Source organism: Ziziphus jujuba, chromosome 7, assembly GCF_031755915.1.
Source record: "Ziziphus jujuba cultivar Dongzao chromosome 7, ASM3175591v1".
In the NCBI taxonomy this organism is placed as follows: Eukaryota; Viridiplantae; Streptophyta; class Magnoliopsida; order Rosales; family Rhamnaceae; genus Ziziphus; species Ziziphus jujuba.
In genome coordinates, this window is record NC_083385.1 from 7244202 (window position 1) to 7267658 (window position 23457).

Below are 23457 nucleotides of genomic sequence, written 5' to 3' on the forward strand. Positions count from 1 at the left end.
ATTTATTTTGGGCTTAAAAAATAAACAAAGAAGGTTGTTGAAAGACTTTGTACACGTTCTGAAATTTAAACCGAAAATCGAAATAAAATAAGTGGATTTCCAAGTGCAACGAAGCTTATATTATAATTTAATTTGTTTGTTATAATTTTTTCATAAAAAGCACACGTCTTGTTGGAGGACGAATAAACTGACACCTGACCTTTCCACTAGGCGACCTTTTGCGGTGAAAGTAGGTGCTGTTTGTTTCAGGAACATCCCACGGTATGCTGTTAGATTATCAAAATTTTGGTAATATAATCAGATCTATCTGCAAAGAAACTTGTGTGTGTTGTCGGCTTCCCTATGCCTCCTTTTTCCGTTTGTCAAGAAAAGGATATCTCATTCCTCTCGAGGTCAAAATTCAGCTACCGCTCCACTCCACTGTTATTGTGTGACGTGGTCGGTAACCATTGGTTCTAGTTCTTAAAAAGTATTCGGACCCCTCCTTCTGAAGTTGTCCTCCGAATTTTACATGCCCCATCTCTGTAAGGAGTCTTCTGGTCCCTCTGATAATTACTCTAGTGAGAGAAAGAGATACTGAGCTAATGCCTCAGAAAGAGATATAGATAGAGACGGGCTGTTAAGTTGGGGTTTGGATTTTTAGGTTTAAAGAAACTCAACTACTTATTTCGTGGGTTATACGAATAGAAACTGTATTTTTGCTTGTTTTTTGTTTCCCTTTTACTTTTAACATTATTATTTCCGATCCTTTTCCTTTTGCTTTTTTTTTCCTTTTCTTTTTTGGGCTAGGGTTAGGGTTCGTTTCGTTTGATTGTACAATTCAGACATGGAAGGAGAGGCCGGCGAGTTCCAGGACTGGGAAGTGCTTCAAAGCTCGGACACCGGCCTTGTGAACTCATCCGACACGGCTGAGAATCCGAGAAACTTCGAGGGGATTGAGGATGATACTGAAGGTATGATCAGGTCCGATTATTTTTCTCTTGAAAATCAAGGGAGGTTGGCTAAGTCTGTAGCTGTGGAGGGTGATGTGAGCGAAGAGGCTTCAATTGAGTCTGATAACCCAAGCTGGATCGATCCGGGATCGGAGACTCGCTACGAAAGGAAGAATTCCGGCGAGTTTTGGTCTGATTCGGGCAGTGATCGGTCTGATGATCGCAAATTTAGCGGGCTTTCAGTGAAAAACGAATCGGAGTTCGCGGATAATGTGAAAAGCCAAGTGGGTTTTGACGGAACGGGGGAAATTCAAACCGTGGATAAGGATTCCAACAAGTTCTGGTCTGATTCAGGTGGAGACGGTCTGGTTTCTAAGGGATTTCAGGGTGTTGGGAAGGGGGATGAAATGGGTTTCACTGATTTGGATAGTGTAAATAACTCAATCATTGAATTGGAAGGAGGTGATAGGAAATCAACAGAGAGTGAAAGTGCTGACGTCGTAGCAGCAAAGACTAATGAAAAATCAGATGGTGTGGGAGAGAAGAGAACGGTGGTTTGGTGGAAGGTTCCTTTCCAGCTTCTGAAATATTGTGTTTTCAGGGCTAGCCCTGTTTGGACGTTTTCTGTGGCTGCTGCTGTAATGGGCCTCGTGATCTTGGGAAGAAAGTTGTATAAGATGAAGCGCAAGACCCAGAGTTTGCAGCTGAAGGTTACCATGGATGATAAGGTTAGTTCTTTCATCTGTTTGGCTAGTTTTAGTCGTGCTTGTTCTTGTATTGGTTTGACTAATTTCAGTCATGCTTATTGTCAACTGCCATTTACACAGCAATTTCTTCTTCACGTTATGTTAGTAGACCTGCTCAAGATGCGTATCATACATAGGATTTATTGTTAAGTTTATATGCTTTCTGGATTGCGAATTTTCATAACTCATCTTTTAGTTTGGAGTTGGACGATTTCCTACTTTTATTCATTTTACTCTAATACTTATCACTTCGGTGCAAAATCTACGATGCTATACGCATTGAGCCATGGTGGCTGGAATTTTACTATGTATGATTTAGCAGCATTACATATCATTTAAAAAACTTCTAGGAATATTGGCACTCTTTTGATCATCGAACCTTTTCTTTTTTATTTGGAAAAACTTGTTTGAAAATGAAGGTAAGAGCCTCTGTCTAAACTTTATTTGGTTGGTGCCATAACAATAAGTAGTTTGGCATACTACATGTAAGCCGTACTACCTGTTGTTCTGGATTTTTTTTTTACCTTTTTTAGTGCTGTGGCTACTGTTTTTGTATTTTTCCAATAAAATAAACTTCTTTTATTTCGATAAGTATTACTTAAAAAATTGAGTGTGTTAATTGGATAAGCTTTATTAGCTTGAATGGCATAACTTTATAAAAACAGCTGTTACAGAATCTTGTATGCAGGATCAAGCCTCTTAGCCTGTGAGAGAGTATTATCTCAAATTTGATTTGTAATTGGGACTCTGTGTGGCTAAGTTGGGGTTTGGGGGTTGGATTTACTCTATTTGCATTGTAGAAATAAGGTTGCTTTACAAATCTAGAATTGTTACTGATAAAGGAAATGTCTAACGAGATGGCAACATTGCAATTTTTACTGTATAATTTTGCAGAAGGTGTCTCAGTTCATGAGTCGTGCTGCACGTCTTAATGAAGCATTTTCAGTGGTAAGACGGGTCCCTATTGTGCGACCTTCGCTTCCAGCTGCTGGGGTAACTCCATGGCCTGTGATGAGTTTGAGATGAAAGAATTACTTGTGAAATAGGTAGAAGGGGAAAAAAAGGATAAAAAAGAAAAGAAAATATACTATTGCTGCGTGCACAAGCCACTTTCTAAGATTGTGTTTACTGCCTCAGTTGTGTCCAGACATTTATATTCGCGTTTTATTTGTATGAACTCTAAAGAAAGCTTTGTGTCCATCCTTGTATAATTGCTGACAATAATTTATCTTGCTGTAATATTTTTTTCTTTTATTTTGTTGGTAAGTATGCATGCATTCCTGCTGCTTTTGGAAATAGGAAAGATGCAATATATTTGTTGTGCGAGGAAAAGTGAAACAACAAAATCGCAAAAATGTGTTACATATTTTACATGTGGCCTCTCTTTTGATGCGTGTTCATTGGACTGCTCTACTTTATTTCTTTTTCTCCTTTTTTTTTGGATCCTGTAAATATTTCTCTTTGGCCTAGATAAATATCAGATCGTCAGCAAGAGCGTAATGTTTTGTGAATTTCATATTTATTGCTTTCAACAAAACTCGAATAATTGAAAAAGATTTGTGTAGTCTTTTGGACTTAAATTTATTGGTTTCAACTAAAACCAAATAAATAAATTACAAATATGAAATATTTTCGACCTACGTAACATCGCATCAAAATAAATGTGCTCTACCTACAGAGAGACGAAGACCTCAATTACAAAGCAAACTAAAGGGCAAGGAAACAAAGGAACGGAAAAGCAAAGAAGGTTCTGAGGTTCCCTCTCATCTCCTCTGACATTTATAGCTTTTTATTTTTATTGTTCTGTATACAAAGCACATAATCTGCAGGGAGTACAAGAAACTTTTTAACCATATGCTTAACAAAACCGAAAGATAAAAATTACAGCATCGTATGAAATCCAAGCTTCCAACATTGATATCCTTGAAAGTGAAATCAGTGAGGTATACTTAGCCACCACTTATTGGAGGTATGATAGCCAATTCGTCTCTATCTTTAACAGTCGCTGATTCGGTTGTATATTCCTCATTAAGAGCAAGAACTATGCAATTGCGTACCTCTTCCAAGCTTGGAAATGTGGCTATGAGCTTACTCAAACAATCATGAGTAGTACTACCAGATGAAACCTCCAATGGCATATCAGTAAGGCCTGTAATATCTCGAGCTCTAGCAAAGAACAAGACCTTTATCTTAACATATGAACCTTCACTCCCCTTGGCCGAGTCCCCACCTGTTCTAGTTTCTCCTTCCACGGAATCCATTGTAGAATACCCTGTTCAATGGATTGATAGAAGTGAAAAATCATATCAGATGTGTATTACGTTCCCTGATTAAAGAAGAAAAGAAAAAAGGGGAAAAATTAGTTTGTTCCTATTCCTTTACTTGCTTATCTATAGCATTTTGAAGTAATTAATGCTTAAATCTACAAGGTAGGTATAAAAGAATAACAACCAGTAACCCATCTCCATCATACAATCTGCTTATCTTCTCTTATTGTGGTATTCTGTATAGACATGCTTAACACAGGTCAGCAATGGCAGCTTCCAATTGGATTCAGCTTATAAGGTCAACATTTGCATTAAAGAACAGATTTCATACGATCATCACATGCTTATTGCAATGTTCCCAAAAATAATGTGAGTCAATTGAGACATATTGTTGACAAGGACTCGTATTACAATTAAATTAGAAAATAAAGGATCCAAAGCATTGAGAAGCATAGTCCCATCCCTATCTTGCAGACAGATATACATATATAAAAAGAAAAAAGAAAAAAGAAAAAGAAAAGAAAGTAAAACTACAGTGGCGGCAGCGACTACAATAAGAGAATTCCACAACATCGGCGGCAACAATTAAGAGGCATGGATCTGAAAAATCTTAAAACTTTTACAACAGAACATTTAAAATGTTATCAAGTAATTAAAATGGTTTGGTGGGTTATCAATTTCAACAACAAAAATAAATAAATTCTGTTTTTATCTAAACCTTGCACTGCTGTCTCTTAGAGACAAAATAAAAAGGGCAACCACGGAAAAATAATAACCCAATTTGTACATTAACTACGACTTGCATAGTTTAGCAGAATTGCTTAAAAATATGGATTTCTTATACAAGACTCCGAACATTCAACCAATGATGAATACCTACTCCACCAACACCTCAAGAACCCATCTTTGGTTTTCACTCAATTATTAGATTCTTGAAATAAATGAGTTAATTGCACTTTGCAAAGAAGTTAGCCTGAAAATTTCTATCATCAATTATAGACAACGAATGGATCATCAGAAAGAAAAATAGAAAAATCCGCAGAAAGTTACAGAATAAGAAAGTAAAGAGATAGAATTATACAAAGATTAAAGGAGGGAAAGAGAGAGAGATACAGGAATAAGAAAGAGGGATTACCGGAAAACACGATGGCAGGCAACGGGAGGTAGTGAACGTTGACAAACTCGGTGGTTTCTGGACACTGGAGTCGCAGGCCGTGAAAAAACTAATCTTCGGAATGGAAAGCGGATTTTCTTTCCTATTATTCTATTGGCCTGTATTACGTGTCTTCTCAAACAAGTGAAAAGTCATCGATTTTATTTTTATGTTTTTTGACATATTTTTTCCTTTTTGCTTTTAAAAGAATATTGTATTTTCTTTCTTTTGGATTTTATTATTCTTCTTTACCTCTTTGTGCTTCCTCAGCCCACTCCTAGTGGTAAAATTTTGTTCTCTTTTGTACCCAGTTATTCATACATGAGAAGGGCTGAGAGCCTCTTCCCCTTTCTTTTTGTAGGCTTTGGCCTGTGGGTTTCTTTTGGTTTATATAACATCATCTTCCAGCAAAAAATAGAAATACATTGCCAAAAGAAAGTCTCATGGACTAGAAAAAATTCTTCATTTCTTCAAGCAAAACATCTTCAGCAGGTCAGCTTAAACTAGCACAAACTATAAATCCAAAAAGTTACATTTAAGTTACATTTCAAATAACTTAACAGAGAACACTGTAGAGCTTAAATGATTTCTAACTTCAAACATATTTATTTCTTTACACCCCTTAAGCTCTCCCCTTATTCAACAAAGACATGTAGTTTTCTTACACCTTACATGGTGGCAATGGAGCACCACAAAGACAGTCATTCCCCACAAACGCAGTGGCTGGGAACTTCGTCGCCGGAATAGCTCCACACAAATGGTTGTAACTCACATTTAATTGTTCAAGACCCGAAACAGCCTTTGGCACTTTCCCAAATATCAAATTCTTGGACAAATCCAAGTACTTCAACGTTTCAACGATCCTCAATCCCTCCAAATTAAACTTTAACTTATTCCCGGATGCCCAAAAACCCACCAAGTAATCTGTCTTATTCAGCAATCCGATTGGACTTCCCGAGATTTCATTATCAGAAAGATCAATGTAGTCGTAGAAATATGTCTCCGAAGGCTTCCAATCCTCAAATTTCATTTTGATTCCACATCTTGCAAGCTTTAGCGAGTAAATAATTGGGGAGGAAGTGACCCATTTTGGAATCTGATTCAAATGGAACATGTTGTAAGATAAATCCAAGGACTCGATGCCTTTGACATTCATTACGGGAAATGGGTCAACAAGGTAATTATGCGAAAGGTCGAGGTTGAAAATCTTGGTCAGATTTCCGAAGCTTTTCGGTACAGTTCCAGAGAATTTGTTGTGCGAAAGATCAAGAGTGTCTAGCGCCTTGAATTTTCCGAGAAAATCTGGGATTTTTCCGGTAAGAGCATTGTTGCCAAGCTCAAGGTAGGCTAATTTCGGGGCTAAGGTTGAGATTGAGGCTGGGATGGTGCCGGAAAAGTCGTTGTGTGAAAGTTCGAGGATTCGGAGCTCAGACAACGCACCCAAATAATCGGGTATGGCACCGGACAGCCTATTTCGCTCGAGACTCAGATAAGTAAGGTTCTTGAGGTTTCGCATTCCACTCGGTATTGAACCAGTAAGGAAATTCCCACCGAGTTTGAGCTGAGTTAAATGAGTCAAGTTCGAGATGGAACTCGGGATCGACCCGGTAAATCTGTTCCCAGCAAAACTTAGCGCTTCTAGCTGTGATAGTTTGCCAATGTTTTCGGGTAATTTCCCGGACAACCCGTTGTTCTCGATGTAAACAAATTTGAGATTGGGTAGCCCGAAAAGAACTTCCGGGAACCGACCCGAGATGTTTTGGAGCTGTTGAAGGTAGATTCCATCTAAGAATTTGAGTTTTGAGAGGGAGGGTGAGATGGTACCAGACAGGAAGCTATTAGGTTTTTCGGGTTGACCCGATAAGGATAACATCGTGACCCGGTTATTGACCATGCAATTAACACCCGCCCAGGTACAGCAGTCTGTGCCCTTCTTCCATGATCCAAGCATGCCAGACGGGTCTGCTGTGATGCCTGATTTGAACTCCAGAAGGCCCGCTTCATCATCTGCATTGCAGGCGGCTGATGTCACTTTGAGACACGGAAAGGTTAAGATAGTGAAGAAAATCAGGAAAAGAGGAAATGAAATGCTACGAAAATGGACAAGTTTGTTCATGTTTTGGTTGCTGAGGTCGGAAATGGGTACTAGGGGTTGAGTTTTTTCTTTGTTTTGGAGTTTTGACGTATCGAATAAAGATTTTATAATATGACACACCGCATAGCAATGAGTTTTAGTTTGACCCGACATCTATTTAATTAGTCGGTGTCCAATGAGGAAGAAAGATCCCATACCATCAAAGTGTACAAACTGCTATTTTTGCTTACCAAACTCAAGTAGTAGATTTTGTGAAAAACCATAAGTTGTCGAGTCCGGTGGCATTATTGTTTATAATTTTGTAATAATGCTATACTCTATTAACCAACATTTTTTTTTTTTTTGTGAGTAGTCTACTAAACAATATATTTATCAAGTAATGATATATAATTATTTTATTAATTTATTTTTAATTATATTTATTTATTAAAATTTTATTTATTTATAATTAGGGGATGTATTTAATTTAAAATTTGAAGGATTTTAAAAGTTTTTTAAAGTTTTGAGTTATTCGATTTAGATTTTAAAGGAGTTCATACAAATCTAATGATATTCAATTCAGATTTTGATGGATTTTATAAAAGTCCATTAAAATCTAGATGTATTCAATTAGGATTTTATAAAATTCTTTTAAAATCTGGTGGTATTTAAAAAGTCATTGATTTTAAAAGACTTTAAAAAATGATGGATTTTAATGGATTTGAAAGAATTTTAACAGAGAAATTGTGAAGAAAATTGTCAATATGAAATCCACCTTTAAATCTAAAGATTTCATTGGATTCTTATAAAATCTTTTTGGAGTCTGTAGAATTCCATAACAATCCATCAAATTCTTTAAAATCTATAATTCATTTTAAATTCATCAAACTCTAAATTGAATACATCCCTCTTAGATTGTATGAATATTTAAATTTGAACTCTCTGCTACTTATCTTTGTAAACATGTTCTTAGATATTTATTATCTAAAATTACTCATAAAATATATGTCACATTAACCACGTTATTGGATAAGCAGGTAGTATTTAAGATGGTGATATGAAAATGGTGAAGGAGAATTAATTTGATGGTGCTCAGCAGCAGGGGAGCTCAAAATCCAGGCTTCACTTCATCATCCAACTAGCAAGCCAAATTCCACGAGTATATACATGTTTTTGCTAAAAAGTAAAATTCCGAGAAGTTGACTCTTACCTTGAATATTGCAAGTGGGAGTGGAGTATGGGATAAAGATGAGGGGCAAAAGGCTGCAGCGGACAAGCAAGAGAGTCCGTAAAAAGCCAATGACCCACATGGTGGCCGAAGACCTAATCCACTGGTCAAGTCCGTCGGCCACGCTTCACTTATAATTGGATTTTTTTTTTTTTTCCCCTCTAAATGATAGGATCTGCCTACTACTGAAGTGGTAGAGGGTATATAAATATAATCTGATCAATTTCCCATCTTCAATTTGATTATGGGACATCTTATATTCAGAAACAAAAAAATAAAAATAAAAATATATGTATATATAAATTGGAAATGGATCATTGATCAGATAAAATTTTTAGAATTGCAATTTACTAACAACACAATCAAAACTTTGTTGATGTAGTAGATGGTATATTACCCCTCAAAAAAAAAAAAAAAAAAAGTGGGGAAAGAGTAATTCCTTCAATCATGTTTGAAGGAAAAAAACAAAAGATAAAATAAATAAAATAAATAAAGTTCTTTTATACTTTAATTTATTTCATTAAATCAATGCCATGCAGATCTTGTAATAGTGGAAAATCAGCCTGTTTTGAAGTTATAAAGTACGTGCACCTTTTTTTTTAAAAAAAAAAATCTAAACCCCCTGTTTAACCAGTTATCTTATAGAAACTTCCTTAAAATTGATTATAATCGATCAACGAGAATGGAGGCATAATTACCAAAAGGGAAAATAAAAATGTGAGCAAAAAAAAAAAAAAAAAGGAAAAAAAAAGATATTTAAAAAAAAAAAAAAAGATGGATGCAGTGGTGTTCTGCTATGCCCCAGCCGAATTTATTGTGACATTTCAGTCACAATTTGGCATTGGTCCAGCGTACCTTCAATTAATGTCTCAAAACAAAAAACGTACATTCAATTAAAGTGCGAAAGAGACGAAGAGGATAACTATGATCAGCAATTTTATCTATACCATAAATGCATGGACGGAATCTGAATAATTTGTAATATTAAAAAAAAAAAATTAAAATGGGAAAGAAATGGTGGCCTAAAAATGTTCTGTAAAAGAATTTGGGGTTTTTTTGAAAAATAACCATTTTACAACTTTATTTTAGAAAAATAACAAAAAAATTTTTTTTTTAAAAAAATAACCATCTTTTAGTACATCAGGACCAAAATACCCTTTGTACTTGTTTTTCCCAATTGCCGAATCTTCCCCTTATCCACAGCCGTCTCTCAGTTAGGGAAACAAAACTGAGAACATAAAAGAAAGCTCTCTTTCTCTGTGTGTGTGTTCTGTGTCTGTGTCCGTGTGTGCATGTTAGATAAGGTGAGGTTGGAGGATGACATCGATGGCAATTCATCAGTTTCAAGCTGCGAATTGGAATGCGTCTTTCAAGCCTTCAACATCGCTTCCCCAAGCTCACTTTCAAAATCTCAAGCCTATCATTCACTCCTCCTCTTCGGTATTTGTGAAGCCAAGGACATCTTCCATTTTCACTGCTCGCTCAGGCTCTGAGTTCAAACTCCGCCACCCCTCCAGAAAGTTCCAACTCTCTGTTTCAGCCGCCGCCGAATCTGTAGTGGCTGAAGAGTCCCCCGTCGATGATGTTACCTCCGAAACCCCTTCAGAAAATAAAGAGGTTCAACTCTCTCTCTCTCTCCCCTCTCTTTCATTTTAGTTGGTTTTTTCTTTATTTGAGCTGAAAATGGAATAATCCAAGGAATTGGGTTTGTCAATATAGATATGCTGAATTTTCTCAACTTCGCATTTTAGCAGACTGGCTTATTGCCTGGAAAAGTATGGAAATTTAGTTTGATTTCTTGGGAATCAACTTGCTGTTTGAAGCATACTGAATAGATATATTTATACAATTAGAAATATCTAATTAATGCTTTGATTTCCCACAATTTCTTAGTGACCAAAAAAATAATCAGTGATAAAGGCGATTCCTTTTCCTTAAATTTTTTTTTTTTTGTTGATATTTGTAGAAGCTTGGAGTGGTTGTGAAGCCATTAAAGAAACCAAGGCTTGTATTGAAATTCATTTGGATGGAGAAGAATATCGGCATTGGGCTTGACCAACTGATACCTGGTCATGGCACAATCCCTCTAAGTCCCTACTACTTCTGGCCCAGGAAAGATGCTTGGGAGGAGCTCAAGGTGCTCCTTGAAAGCAAGCCCTGGATATCTCAAAAGGAGATGATTATTCTTCTCAATCAGGCTACTGACATCATCAACTTGTGGCAGCAAAGTGGGGGCAATTTGACATAAGCAGCCATGTAGAAAATTTTGATTTTTCCTCGCTTTTTCATTGAGCTAGTATTTCAATTGTGTTCTATTTTGTATGAAACATGTATTTTTTTTTTTTTGGTATACTTGTTTGATTATGTAGATTGCATATGTCAAGAGCTTGTTTACATAGAAAATTGCTTGTTTCTTGTTGATGCAATTTAACATTTTGGAGTTGGTTTAAACTGGTATGCCACTTAATCAACGATTCAAATTCCCTTTTGGGTTTGTAGTTGCATCATTATGTATAGTATACTCTGGTATTCATCCATTAGATTCTTATGAAAGTCAAACCATGAGTGTTAGACCATGTTATGTTGCAAACTGTATTTAAAAACTGCACAGTCTTATCTTGATGTGGTCATGCCTGAGTCTCTCTTCTCTCTCTCGGCTTTCATTTTCTTTTCAAATGATATATATATATATCTATATATATATATATATATATATATATTAATTTCTTCACCTTCTGGCTTTTAGCCTAAATTGTCATTTGAATGCATTGTTTTGAAACCCAATTTCTTTTTAGTGCTTGATCATTCAGAGCTGTTGTCCATGATCAAGCTCGGGTTTCGGTGATATAAGGAGACCAGATAGCGATAGTTCGATAAAAGTGAACCTTATATAGATGGTGCCAAGAATAAATCTAATACGATAGAATTTTCTGTCGTTATTTCGAATACTAAATCTAAATACTGAAGTTTGTGTGTCAAAAATTTATGTGTAAAGAAATAAAGAAATCAAAACCATAATCCTTGAAACTATAGTAAATGTTAGGAAGAAAAGCTTTTCATATGTTAGGAAGAAAAGCTTTTCATTCTCTAACATAGACTCATGTACTCCTCACTGATACCATCTTCCCGTCTTTCCAGTGAAGGTTTTCCTTTAATTGGAATCAGCTTGAGATTTTTGTGAGATCCACCTTGGAGATTGGTATGGAAGCTTAATAATATCCTCATCCGAGAGACCATCAACATTTCCTTTAAACACCATTTTACTATTGCTCGACGGCTCATTGTGGGAAACTATTTTTCTCTCTCTGGATATGTTGGTGGGATTGTTTAAACCCAAACTTAAAGCATATAGTTTCTTATCTATCTCTTGTTTTATTTTGTTCTGTGCCACCTTTTGGAGATGCGTTTTGTAGTTGTTATTTATCATGTCTTCACCTTCTGAGCTGTTGAGATTGTCGATAGGATCAAGATGGATCTTATCAAAACCGAGTTTACTATCCCAGTGATCTGTCTCCATAGAAGCTTCAAAGTGTCCATTTGAATTTGAGCTTTTCCAGAATTATCAAATTCTGATATGGTTCCTCCTTGATGATCAGAACCATTTTGATCATCTCGGTCCTGGGAATTGGATGTTGAAAGCTCGACAGCAGCTCTTGCAGCTGCTGCTGCATGTGCTGCTGATATGAACGCCTTTTGAGCTGCAGCTGCTACATCTTGGTACTTTTTCTTTCCTTTCATTGATTCAGAGAATTTGTCCTGCTGCTTTATGTTCTCGGGCAAATTAGAGGTTTCATTATCGAGCTCAGATTCATTGAAATTAGAAGATGTAACAGGCGTTTGGTCCATCTAAGTTCCAATTCTCATACGCAATGCAAGAATATGTGCTGGGGATTCGAATGAAGGAGTTCAAGCCATGGAAATACGTAAATCATGTAAAATATACATGTCCAAATTGTGTAATGTTAACTATTCATTTATTCATGTGCCTTCCTTTATTTATTGTGCTAACTGAAATTCTGTAATGTATTGACAGTTGTTGATTCCACTAAACAAGCGCAACATACATTGGGTGGTAGGGCACGTGGACTTGAAAGAGCGTCGTATGACTGTATATGATTCGGATAAGGCTGGTAACCGATACAAGGGACAAATTTATTTCCAGAAATTATGCATACTGTTACCATATTTACTGCGGTCTGCATCCTTTTATGAGCAGCGGCCGGATCTTGTAGACTCCGTTGACGAGTTTACATGTGAATTGGCGCAAAATACCCCTCAGCAAAGTAACGGGTAAAACCTCTTAATACTTACATGCTTGTTGAATAAATATTAACTATTGAATATGGTTTTAATAATACTAATATATGTTATAATAATTGTTTGTTTTTGTAGTGGTGACTGTGGCATATTTACACTCAAGACCATCGAATTTTTACATGCTAGATTACCATTGACATTCACACAAGATGACATGGAGTTCTTTAGGAAGAAGTATGCATATGAGGCTTACAACAAAGAACTTAGCATATGAGCTGCGTGGTGATGCATTTTTCTTTCCTTTTGTCATGTTTATAGATGCATATTATTTATTATATTTGACTTTTAATTGTAAATATAATGGTGGCTTATAATGTTCATTTAACAAAGATAACAATGTGGTATTGATGTAAGGATAAGTAATTGACCTTATAGGAAATGTGCCATGTTTATTTATTAGAATTCCGTTATGCACAAACGCCTTAAGAGCTCAATTGCAAATTTTAAAAAATTTTCCGCTTGTCGGAAATATTTCCTATAGGCGGAAAAATTTTCCTACTGGAGGAAAAATGGAGGAAAAATGTTCCTCCAGTCGGAAATCCCATATGAAGAAAAATTGAAGCCTCTTGATAAATTTCCGCCAGGTGGAAAAATTTTCCTCCAAGCGGAAATAGTTTTCCTCATGTTGGAAAACATTTCCTCCAAGCGTAAATCGTTGAATAATTTTTACTCCTATTAGAAACTAATTTCCTGCACTTGGAAAATCAATTTCTAATAGATTATATAAGTTAATAGTAGGGTAAAAAAAAATTGAGAGTGGAGACAAATATTATATAAGATGAAGACGGAATTAACAAAAAATGTAGTGACATTTAAAATCAATAACCATTTTAAATAAAAAAAAAATTGATATATGTTTGTTTTTATTTTCAAAATCATTTGGACATTTCATAAATGATATGTAAACTAAAGATTGAAAATCAATTCCAGAAAGCCTCTTTTCATTTAGGATTAAATTCAAAAAAAAAAAAAAGATTGCTAATAAATCTTCCACCGTGGAATAGAAAATATTATATCCAATATATGAAATAATTATCAAAACATATTAAACCATAACACTAAATTAAAACTTTCTAATTCGAAGCATAAGACAATGGATTCGTACATCTCTGCCTATAATGTCCAACACCACCGCATCGGCTACATCTACGTCCAATAACATCTTCACCTTCTGATGGTATGCGTTGCATCCTCGGTCTACCGGCTCGCCTACGTGTCCATCTTGGTGGAAGAACAATGCGACTTGCCACGTCATCCGGGACATGCCACTGTTTTTCATCTAACAAAGGATAAATGGACTCAGCATAAGCTGCACGATATGCATCTGCGGTGTAGTAATGAGAACACATGCCATAAGGAGCAATTTTTCGGTCTTTGCAAGCGGCAATACAATGATCACAAGGATATTGATCAAGATCGAAGACTTTGCATGAGCATGTTTTTGATTGGAGATTAACTGTACCCCTCAAACTCCCACCTTCCACAAGAAATGAATAACGTTAAACTAAATCAATAAATATATAAAATTTTGAATAATATTAAACAAACATATTAACTGTATTAAAAAAGTTGATTCTGTTTTTTTTTTTTCGAGCCAAATATAGCTTTTTCCTACTGGCGGAAAATTGGCAGAAAACTGGCGGAAAAATGGAGGAAAACTGGCGGAAAACTGGAGAAAATTTGCGAAAACTGACAAACTGGAGGAAATTGGCGGAAATTCATCTTTTTCGCCAAATTTCCTCCGTTTTTACTGTTTTTCGCGATTTTTCAGTTTTACACAAAATTTCTCCTATTTTCAAACCATATGCCACCTAAGTATCTTTAAAATCACATATAACATCTCATAAATCAATTTCTTGCATACCCATATCAAATAAAAAGCTTAAAAAACCCTAAACTAATAAAACTTACAAGAAAAAAAAGAAAGAGAAAAAACAAAAAAAACATATATTTCCTTACTTTCATCTAATAAGAAAAAAGATAAAATTTTTACCTGATTTTAGTTTGAGATATGATAAAATACAAAAAAATGAGAGTGAGAGGCGATGAGATACAAAGAGTTTAGAGAAACCCCACGAACGGTTTTGTAGAAACCCCACCCCCACGAACGACTGTGTAGAGGAAGAAAGGAAAGGGTGTAAAAAAAACCTTTTGCGTAATTTTCAATTTTATCAAGGGTATTTTTGTCCCAAGGTGGCTAGTTTTTTTAAAAAAAAAAATTTGCTATTTTTCTAAAATGGAGTTGTAAGATGGCTATTTATGGGAAAAACCCAAGAACTTGTATTCCAACATAGCCCATGGGTCCATGAACCTTTGTAGGTCACTCCTCTCTTACAATTTTAAAATGGGCTTGATCGAAACCCAATCAGGGGCCAACCATTGCCATACAGGAACCCAACGGGCTTCCCCAAGTCCCACTTGTGACTCAGTCATCTCAACTAAACAAATAAATAATTAATTACACATCTAAATTATGAAGAACGAAATACCAAAAACAAATTTTAAAGGTAAAAAAGCCAAGTGAACAAACTTCATACTCGCAATGAACTGTTCAAGTCGCAAAATAAAAATAAAATAAAATAAAATAATTAAAGACAAATAAAGAAACCTCAGAGCAAGAGCGACAGGGGAGAGAGGTGGAACCAACAGTCCAGCGTTGATCTCAGAAAACTCTTATTCTCTTCCACCATCTCCGTCTACTTTTTCTTCTTCTTCCTCCTCCTCCAGCTCCTTTCCACAAAACCCTAGAATTTCCAATTTCGCAAAGATATAAACACCGTATATATTACAAATTATACATTCTTATACCAAATTGTATCATACATTCGGATTCCCCTTGGTTCCAAGATGTCTCTGAACATGAAAACCCTAACTCAGGCCCTGGCCAAGACTGCTGCTGTCATAGAGAAAACCGTACAGACGACGGTGCAGGAGGTCACCGGTCCCAAGGCCCTCCAGGACTACGAACTCCTCGATCAGATCGGTTCTGCTGGGCCCGGACTCGCCTGGAAACTATATTCGGCCAAGGCAGCGCGTGAATCCTCGCGCGCCCACCAGTACCCGACCGTATGCGTCTGGGTGCTGGACAAGAAGGCGCTCTCGGAGGCACGAGCGAGAGCGGGGCTGTCTAAGGCGGCAGAAGATTCGTTTTTGGAGATCATTCGTGCTGATGCGTCTCGGCTCGTAAGGTTGAGGCATCCGGGTGTGGTCCACGTGGTGCAGGCGTTGGATGAGAACAAGAATGCTATGGCAATGGTGACTGAACCATTGTCCTCATCTGTGGCTAATGCAGTTGGGAATGTGGAGAATATCGCCAAGGTGCCTAAGGAGCTCAAGGGTATGGTAGGTACCTCTCTACTGGGTCGACTTATGTTCTATGGATTAAAATTTTTTGATTTTGTGGATGCCAGTTGGCATTTTTCAGGTTACTTTGTGAATTAGTAAATGCTTATGATAATTCAATTTTTATATGTGAATAAGTAAATTTCTATTCGAATTAGAGTGGAGCACTGAAAAACGCAATTTTAGCTGTCATTCTAATCTGTGGAACTTTCTGTACATGGCTCTAACATTGTAAATACTCTCCATTCACAAATAAAGATGTACAGTACAGTACTCTGGAGTAGTGGGGTTGTTTTCTAGTGGAACAATTTCCTTGTTAATCAGTAAAACTTGTTGCTGTCGTAGATGTATAGCCTACGTGTAGAGAAGATTGTCCTGCCGTCAGGGTGATGAGGAACTCTCTGAATTTGCTTATGGGAAGGACTAGTATGATCATTGCTTTTTAGCCTATCTGTTGTTCCTCCAAATGGAAAATCACCCAATGCGAGGTGAACACTAGATTAATGCCTCGGATAGTGTTCTATCTAGAGAAGGATATGTATAGAACCCTGTAAATATTGCCCAGTGAGGTCATAATTCTTACTATTGTGTTCTACTCCTTACTCATTTTCTATTTTTGTTAGCCCCCTTATCTTCTGTGTTTTGTGGTCTGTATTTGTTTGGTTTAGCTTGCCCTGTTTGGATATCTGTTGTATAAATTTTGTCCAAAGTTGTCTGTTTCGACTTCTAAATGGAATGACATTTTGTGAATGGATTTTTAAGCTGTATATTGTATAATATTTCTGCTCTTAAAGGTCTTCTCTTAATTAGTGTTTTTAAATCAGTAGTTATAAGTTGTTGGTGAAGACAGAATTTATTTAGTCATATTAATGTCCTTGTCTGATTTTCTTCTGTTAAAATTTTTATAGTTGTATGGTGTTTTTCTCAATTCATGAAAGTTATTCTTCCAAAAGTATTGTTATCTGGAAAACTGTGTACATTTTAGTCAATAGCATAATGCACCATGTTACATATTTGCTAGTGATCCTATAATGTCCATACTGTCTGAAGGAGCACTTTTGCAGGAAATGGGATTGTTGGAGGTGAAGCATGGTTTGCTCCAGATAGCAGAAACCTTGGACTTTCTTCATAATAACGCGCGACTTATACATCGGGCCTTATCACCTGAAGTAATAACTTCTTACTTTGTCTTATCATCAATTTTAAAACATGTAGAAGTGAAAATTTGCAGTTGTTAGATTTAATGTTTTTAGTTTTTCTAATATCCTCCACTAGGTTATTCTATGTAAATAACACAATTAGGTTTACATTAATCTTGAGAGTAGTAAAGAATGAATACTTGAATCCTTTTTTTCAATGAGAAATTGGAGATTAAAACAGTTTGTTTCTGTTGATGCTATATTGTGTTAAAATCTGCTGCTTGTTCAGTGGCTTGCTCTGCTCAACAAAATAGCCCTGCAGCTTTTGCATGTGCCTTACTTTATTCAGGACTATGTTGTTACTGGCATTGAGATTAATGGGATATGAGATATTAATTGTTTTTCCTCAAATTATCCAGGCCTTTTAATTTTGTTCCCTTTGCAATACTTTTTTGCTTATATTTATCATGGAAATATTATGGTTTGTCTTTTATTTTGCATCAGTTTGCATTAAGTCCTTATATGCATTCTAATAATATATATATATATATATATATATTTTCCTGTTGATAGCTTATTCTCGTTGTACTTCTAATTAGGGGTTCATTAAATAGTGGATTCAACAATGGATAACACAGTCATTATTTGCAGAATGTTCTTATTACGTCAAGTGGAGCTTGGAAGCTTGGGGGATTTGGTTTTGCAATCTCAGTGGATTCCAATTCAGGCGATATGGCCAATGTCCAAGCTTTCCATTATGCCGTGAGTGAAACCTTTGACAAGATTTAGGAATCAATAGTCTTCAATTTAATTTACCTACCTTCTCATTTCAACTTTCTATAATAAAAGCTTGCTTTTGATTCCCAATCAGGTTGTCGATTATATATTTTTACGTGCAGATCTTAATATTTTAAATTTGTTTTTATGGTTAACTTTTCATGTGGCAACAATTAGTATTGTCTCATATATGTATATATATTCTGCATCATCTTTCCAAATTTTCCAAGCAGTGTCATGCTGAACAATTTTGAAGTTATTCTTCCTCATGTTGTGGGCATGTCTAAATGTTAAACATGCACGTTATTGTTAAGATATGATTCTCTGTTGAATTATTATTATTTTTTTTTTCAATTTTTTAGGTGTTTAATTCAAGTTCTTTTTATTCTTTCCATCGCCAAGTTAGATTAGGGTACATATTTCCACTGATTAGCCAATTTTAGCTACCATGATCTGATACAATACAATTTTGACAGGAATATGATGTTGAGGATTCTATATTGCCTCTTCAGCCATCATTGAATTACGTTGCTCCTGAACTTGTTAGGAGCAAAGCGTCTTCAGTTGGATGTTCTTCTGATATATTCAGTTTTGGATGCCTTGCCTACCACTTGATTGCTCGCAAGTCTTTATTTGATTGCCACAACAATGTCAAGATGGTATGTCCTAGTTTAAGTTCCTTGCTAATAGCCTCTCATTCGCTGGTGCTGGTGATACTTTATTTCACTTGTGTTGGTAATACTTTATTTTTTTACTTCTTAAAACACTAAAATAGAGCTTTTAGTCATGGTTATATGCTCATCTCTCCATTATCTCTTACTTTAGTCTGCTTCCTCACCTACTATGTGAACCATTTTAGGATATGTATGTGGGTTCATAATAGCCTTTTCAATTTTTGTTTGAATTTGGAGGTTTTCATAAATTATCTTGATATTTATCCGACTTTATGCTTCTCTTAATGGTCATCAGCTTCCTCATGTCTTTTGTTCTGTTATTAATTTGTAAGAATGGGATGTGCTAGCACAATTTTAACTTTCTGTTCCTTTTCTGTAGTACATGAACACCTTAAATTATTTATCCAGTGAAGCCTTCTCCTCTATTCCACCGGAATTGGTTCCTGACTTGCACAGGATGATCTCTACAAATGAGTCTTTTAGGCCAACTGCAATGGATTTTACAGGTAAAATATGAATGGAAAAATATTGCCATGTGAAAACCCCTTTTTTATCTCTCCCTTTCTGTGTCTTTCTCTTTTTATTATGAAGTTTTGGTAAAAACAAGAGCATTTGAATGATGGATGATTAAATTTGTATTGCAGGTTCCTCTTTTTTCCGGGATGATACGAGGTTGCGTGCTCTTCGCTTCCTCGACCACATGCTTGTATGCACTTTGGTTTTAGCTTAACTAACACATGGTTCTGGCTGGTTCTACCCAGAGCACTATCATAATGTTAAAATAAATAAACGATAATAAGAAAAGAGGAAGAAGAAAAAAGAAAGAAGAAGAAGAATATTGACAATTATGGAAATTGCTTGGTAATGGATCTCTTTTATTGCAGGAAAGAGATAACATGCAGAAGTCTGAGTTCTTGAAAGCATTATCTGATATGTGGAAAGATTTTGATTCCCGTGTATTGCGTTATAAGGTTGAAATTCTTACTTATCCTTCTCAATATGTTTTTTTTTTTGTAAATTATCCTTAAATTTGTCATTGATCATGTAAAAAATTTCCAGTGATTTGTATAACAATATAAATGCAACAATGAAAATATCTAGATTTCCCTTTTAGTCTCAAGTGGCTTTATGTTATGAATGATTCCATGTTTGCATTGCTAGTTTAGCGGAGCTGATAGATATTGTATCATAGTCTTATTCCTCTTTTGTCACATTTGGAGCATGTGAAAAATCTTGGTGAACATTGTTTCTATTCATTGTGCAGGTGCTTCCACCACTTTGTGCAGAACTTAGGAATTTGGTAATGCAACCAATGATATTGCCCATGGTTCTTACAATAGCAGAGTCCCAGGTGCTAATTCCTTCATGATTGTTGATTAAATTATGTGTTTTTCATATATGTTGTATTTTGTTCAATGTCTCATTTCTTGCAAATGGAGTCTCTCTCTGTAGTTTGTTGTTGTGTTCAATTTTTTTTTCCCCCCTTTAATTTTAAATTTTATTCTTGCATCTTCTTATATGGTAGGACAAAAATGATTTTGAGCTATCTACTTTACCTGCTCTTGTCCCTGTCTTGAGTACTGCTGTGGGTGAGACACTTTTGCTGCTTGTAAAGCATGCAGAACTTATAATAAACAAGGTAACCGAATCTCTATGCTGAATTTTTAAGCTTTTTTCAAAGTATCTGTTGCATTTTAACCATTTTTAATAATATTCTTATTCCGGTTTTAAATTATTGTAGACAAGTCTGGAGCACTTGATAGCTCATGTCCTGCCCATGATTGTTCGGGCTTATGATGATAATGATGCTCGCATTCAGGAGGAAGTTTTGAGAAAATCTGTTGTCCTTGCTAAGCAATTAGATGTTCAGGTTTGTCTTTAATTTTTCATTGTCATTTGTTGTTGGCCATTGGATGTTCAACTGGGTTTCTTGGACATCTTGATGTTTGGAGACAATTGAGAGAATAGTCACAGATTCTCATTACTAACCATTGAACACAGTTAAGTTATTCCTTTCCATTGACCCACATTATTGATGAGGCATTTATTTTGTTTTAATCTTTAAATTCCATCTTTTCCAGCTAGTGAAACAAGCAATATTGCCTCGTGTACATGGCCTGGCTCTTAAGACAACTGTTGCTGCAGTAAGTTCTTACTGCTACATTTTAAAGTTTTCAGGATAGGGATTTTATAATATGTACATTCTTTCCAGTGAATAATTGTTGTATGCTATTGTTTCAGGTTATTAATCACTCTTTGTCCATAACATATTTAATTATTTGTATGTCGCTCACCATGTAACAAAAAATTGTCCTCCTATTTGAGAAGCTTACAATAAGCTACTTTGTAAGATCCACTTTGCAGTTCCAAGTATTTTTTCATGACTTCTTAGTTCTACTGCCTGATTACCGCAAGAAATATATATTTCTGCCCTTTCGAGGAGTATCAAGTAGCTACTACTGGATTCACTCTGCAGTTTAGAATAATGTTATCTTCTTCCCAATTCTCAAATATCCTTTGCCTGATATTTGTGTTTTAGGAAGAGAAGGCAGTGACTTTTTTGAAGAATCATATGCTATATCTGTAATACAATTAGAGACTGAAAATCTCAAAGTTCAGTGCTAAATTGCATAACTATCTAGTGGATCTTTGGCTTTAAAGGAAGTATTAACAATATTAGCTCAACTTATGGCATTGAAGAAATTCCTAATGATTAAGTTATACCTATATGGTTTACATGGACTGCTATTAGTGGTTTTACCTTAATGTCAAACTTAGTTTGAGCTTTCCGTCATTGGCAGGTAAGAGTCAATGCATTATTATGTTTGGGAGAATTGGTTCACAGTCTTGATAAACATGCTGTTCTCGATATCCTACAAACAATTAATCGTTGTACTGCAGTTGACCGTTCTCCTCCTACCCTTATGTGCACCCTTGGGGTTGCGAACTCAATCCTTAAGCAGGTTAGTTTCCATTACTGATTCTGAGTTTTTTTTTTTTTTTTTTCCTGCTTCATGGTAATGTGATATTCTTATTATATATAATGAGCTTACTTCCCTTAACTCATCTTGTATAGTATGGAGTAGAATTTGCTGCAGAGCATGTCCTTCCACTGCTCACACCTCTTCTCACCTCCCAGCAACTAAACGTTCAGCAGTTTGCCAAATATATGCTCTTTGTCAAGGATATCTTGAGGTATTAATATATTGTTTTACACCTGGTTGTCTGTTTCTTGCTTACATGCATGCACTTTTGAAATTTCTTCTATCACATTTTTATTTTATACGTTACTCTTGAGGTATTAATCACTCTGTTCTTTTCTTTTCTTTTCTTTTCTTTTGGTTTCATGGCAGGAAGATAGAAGAAAAACGTGGAGTTACTGTTACAGATTGTGGAGGCTCAGAGGTAAAACCATCTGTTGCTGTCAATGGGATCCAGTCCCATGCCTCAAGCAAAATGAGCACTTCTACAACAAAGAGTAATCCAGCATGGGATGAAGATTGGGGTCTGATTACAAAGCAACCTGCTGCTTCCCTCCAAAATTCTTCGAACGATATTCCCATTTTCACTCAACTTAGTCTTAGCAACCAACCTATTCAAGTGACTTCTTCACAATCACAATCTTTGCCTATACCTGGAGTATCTAATCAGCAAACAGCAGTATCGTGCCCTCCAGTTGATATAGAATGGCCTCCTCGGGCATCTTCTGGAGCTCTGCCTCAATTTGGTGATGCTGAGAAGCAATTTAACACAGGATCATCATCTACTTCAACTTTTGATGACATAGATCCTTTTGCTAACTGGCCCCCAAGGTCTAGTGGCTCAGCAAGTGGTGTTGGGACTTCAAACAATGGCACAATAGGATTGTCTGCAACCAAATATGGGTCCAGCTCAATCCCAAATACATCAAACAGTATGAATTTTCAAAGCTACAACAATAGTAGTTGGGCCTTCGACACACAAAGTTCTATACAGAATCAAGGGAATTCCTTGACAAGCGGTAGTTTGGGTAGTGGGAGTCTTAATCCTCAGAGCTCCCTTGGGTTCTTGAAACAGAACCAGGGAACAGCGGCATCTAGTAATTACGATGATAAGAAACCAACGGACCTAGGATCCATATTTGCTTCCAGCAAGAATGAGCAGGGTGCACCTAGACTTGCTCCACCCCCATCAACTACTGTGGGTAGAGGTCGAGGAAGAGGAAGGGGGACTTCTCGGTCTAGTCAAGTCAAACCACCATCGTCTGAACAGCCACCACTTTTAGATCTGCTATAATATGTTGATAGAGAAAAAGAAGAAACAAGAGATAGTGGAGCAGTCCTTGTAGAGCTGCCATTCCATGCTTGCTTGGAGACATTGTAAAATATATTGGAGTAAACCACTCCATATTCTCAAGCTGAGACACTGCAACAGCTCTCGGGGATGGTAAAGTTTTCTAATGTAATGATTTGTTGCATGTTTATTCTAGCTTTTTGTGTTTTGGACCCAAACAATTTTGCGTTTCAATTGCTTAAGCTTCTGAGCTTCTTGTTAATTTAGTACGGTTTTGGTTTTTGGTTTTCGAGTACAAATTTATATTGTGATTCTTCAAAACAGTCCCAGTTTTCATTACTGGGTTTTGGATCAATAAAGGAAGTTGAAAGTTGTACAATTGCTATCGCAATATCTCTTAGTAAGTTTGAGCTCCGTTATTTGCTTTTTGGTGGAAGTTAACGTAGCTTTCACTTGGACGGGCTGCGCCAATGCAAAATTCTAGTCATCTCTTTGTTAATTTTGAAAGGAGTTCTGAACGTTTAAATTGCATTTCA

General features: G+C 36.0%; 6 protein-coding genes across 8 annotated transcripts; 4 read left to right on the forward strand and 2 right to left on the reverse strand.

The window, feature by feature from the left end:
• Positions 1–314: 314 nt before the first annotated feature.
• LOC107423470 (uncharacterized) lies at positions 315–3049 on the forward strand. Its single transcript, XM_016033041.4, has 2 exons — positions 315–1660; positions 2573–3049. Exons 1-2 carry the CDS (start codon positions 827–829, stop codon positions 2702–2704), a joined length of 966 nt encoding a protein of 321 aa, XP_015888527.2. The 5' UTR covers positions 315–826; the 3' UTR covers positions 2705–3049.
• Positions 3050–3406: 357 nt separating this feature from the next.
• On the reverse strand, positions 3407–5346 carry LOC125423701 (molybdopterin synthase sulfur carrier subunit). 2 transcript variants are annotated; one of them, XM_048478591.2, is made up of 2 exons: positions 5081–5346; positions 3407–4004 (listed from the first exon to the last, which is right to left on the reverse strand). In XM_048478591.2, the coding sequence occupies exon 2, from the start codon at positions 3937–3939 to the stop codon at positions 3628–3630; it is 312 nt and encodes a 103-aa protein (XP_048334548.1). In that variant the 5' UTR covers positions 3940–4004; positions 5081–5346; the 3' UTR covers positions 3407–3627. The 2 variants fall into 2 exon arrangements, with proteins under 2 accessions (XP_048334548.1, XP_048334547.1); XM_048478590.2 differs by having other exon boundaries at positions 3407–3950; positions 5081–5288.
• A 196-nt stretch (positions 5347–5542) lies between these two features.
• Positions 5543–7296, reverse strand: LOC107407126 (leucine-rich repeat receptor-like serine/threonine-protein kinase BAM1). The gene has a single exon (XM_016014357.4). The coding sequence runs from the start codon at positions 7212–7214 to the stop codon at positions 5760–5762; it is 1455 nt and encodes a 484-aa protein (XP_015869843.2). The 5' UTR covers positions 7215–7296; the 3' UTR covers positions 5543–5759.
• Positions 7297–9601: 2305 nt separating this feature from the next.
• Positions 9602–10904, forward strand: LOC107417510 (small ribosomal subunit protein cS23). Its single transcript, XM_016026118.4, has 2 exons — positions 9602–10017; positions 10367–10904. The coding sequence occupies exons 1-2, from the start codon at positions 9718–9720 to the stop codon at positions 10646–10648; spliced, it is 582 nt and encodes a 193-aa protein (XP_015881604.2). The 5' UTR covers positions 9602–9717; the 3' UTR covers positions 10649–10904.
• Positions 10905–12083: 1179 nt separating this feature from the next.
• Positions 12084–13113, forward strand: LOC132804571 (uncharacterized). Its single transcript, XM_060819252.1, has 4 exons — positions 12084–12117; positions 12234–12332; positions 12434–12690; positions 12793–13113. The coding sequence occupies exons 2-4, from the start codon at positions 12270–12272 to the stop codon at positions 12929–12931; spliced, it is 459 nt and encodes a 152-aa protein (XP_060675235.1). The 5' UTR covers positions 12084–12117; positions 12234–12269; the 3' UTR covers positions 12932–13113.
• A 2158-nt stretch (positions 13114–15271) lies between these two features.
• Positions 15272–23300, forward strand: LOC107423462 (SCY1-like protein 2 B). Of its 2 annotated transcripts, none has more exons than XM_016033031.3 (14): positions 15272–16059; positions 17124–17228; positions 17850–17960; positions 18452–18634; positions 19029–19155; positions 19294–19355; positions 19534–19620; positions 19914–20000; positions 20175–20288; positions 20391–20519; positions 20731–20793; positions 21451–21612; positions 21726–21844; positions 22003–23300. In XM_016033031.3, the coding sequence occupies exons 1-14, from the start codon at positions 15565–15567 to the stop codon at positions 22922–22924; spliced, it is 2766 nt and encodes a 921-aa protein (XP_015888517.1). In that variant the 5' UTR covers positions 15272–15564; the 3' UTR covers positions 22925–23300. The 2 variants fall into 2 exon arrangements, with proteins under 2 accessions (XP_015888517.1, XP_048334958.1); XM_048479001.2 differs by having other exon boundaries at positions 15927–16059; positions 17110–17228.
• The last annotated feature ends 157 nt before the right edge of the window (positions 23301–23457 follow it).

Excerpts from the sequence above, each read along its gene's own strand:
- LOC132804571 (XM_060819252.1), top strand. The coding sequence starts at position 12,270 with ATGCAAGAATATGTGCTGGGGATTCGAATGAAGGAGTTCAAGCCATGG. Across the intron at positions 12,333-12,433 it reads CATGGAAATACGTAAATCAT|TTGTTGATTCCACTAAACAA; the intron begins GTAAAATATACA and ends ATGTATTGACAG. Across the intron at positions 12,691-12,792 it reads ACCCCTCAGCAAAGTAACGG|TGGTGACTGTGGCATATTTA; the intron begins GTAAAACCTCTT and ends TTGTTTTTGTAG.
- LOC107423462 (XM_016033031.3), top strand. The coding sequence starts at position 15,565 with ATGTCTCTGAACATGAAAACCCTAACTCAGGCCCTGGCCAAGACTGCT. Across the intron at positions 19,621-19,913 it reads CCCGTGTATTGCGTTATAAG|GTGCTTCCACCACTTTGTGC; the intron begins GTTGAAATTCTT and ends TTCATTGTGCAG. Across the intron at positions 20,794-21,450 it reads TTAAGACAACTGTTGCTGCA|GTAAGAGTCAATGCATTATT; the intron begins GTAAGTTCTTAC and ends CGTCATTGGCAG.
- LOC107423470 (XM_016033041.4), top strand. The coding sequence starts at position 827 with ATGGAAGGAGAGGCCGGCGAGTTCCAGGACTGGGAAGTGCTTCAAAGC. Across the intron at positions 1,661-2,572 it reads AGGTTACCATGGATGATAAG|AAGGTGTCTCAGTTCATGAG; the intron begins GTTAGTTCTTTC and ends ATAATTTTGCAG.
- LOC125423701 (XM_048478591.2), bottom strand. The coding sequence starts at position 3,939 with ATGGATTCCGTGGAAGGAGAAACTAGAACAGGTGGGGACTCGGCCAAG.
- LOC107417510 (XM_016026118.4), top strand. The coding sequence starts at position 9,718 with ATGACATCGATGGCAATTCATCAGTTTCAAGCTGCGAATTGGAATGCG. Across the intron at positions 10,018-10,366 it reads CCCCTTCAGAAAATAAAGAG|AAGCTTGGAGTGGTTGTGAA; the intron begins GTTCAACTCTCT and ends TGATATTTGTAG.
- LOC107407126 (XM_016014357.4), bottom strand. The coding sequence starts at position 7,214 with ATGAACAAACTTGTCCATTTTCGTAGCATTTCATTTCCTCTTTTCCTG.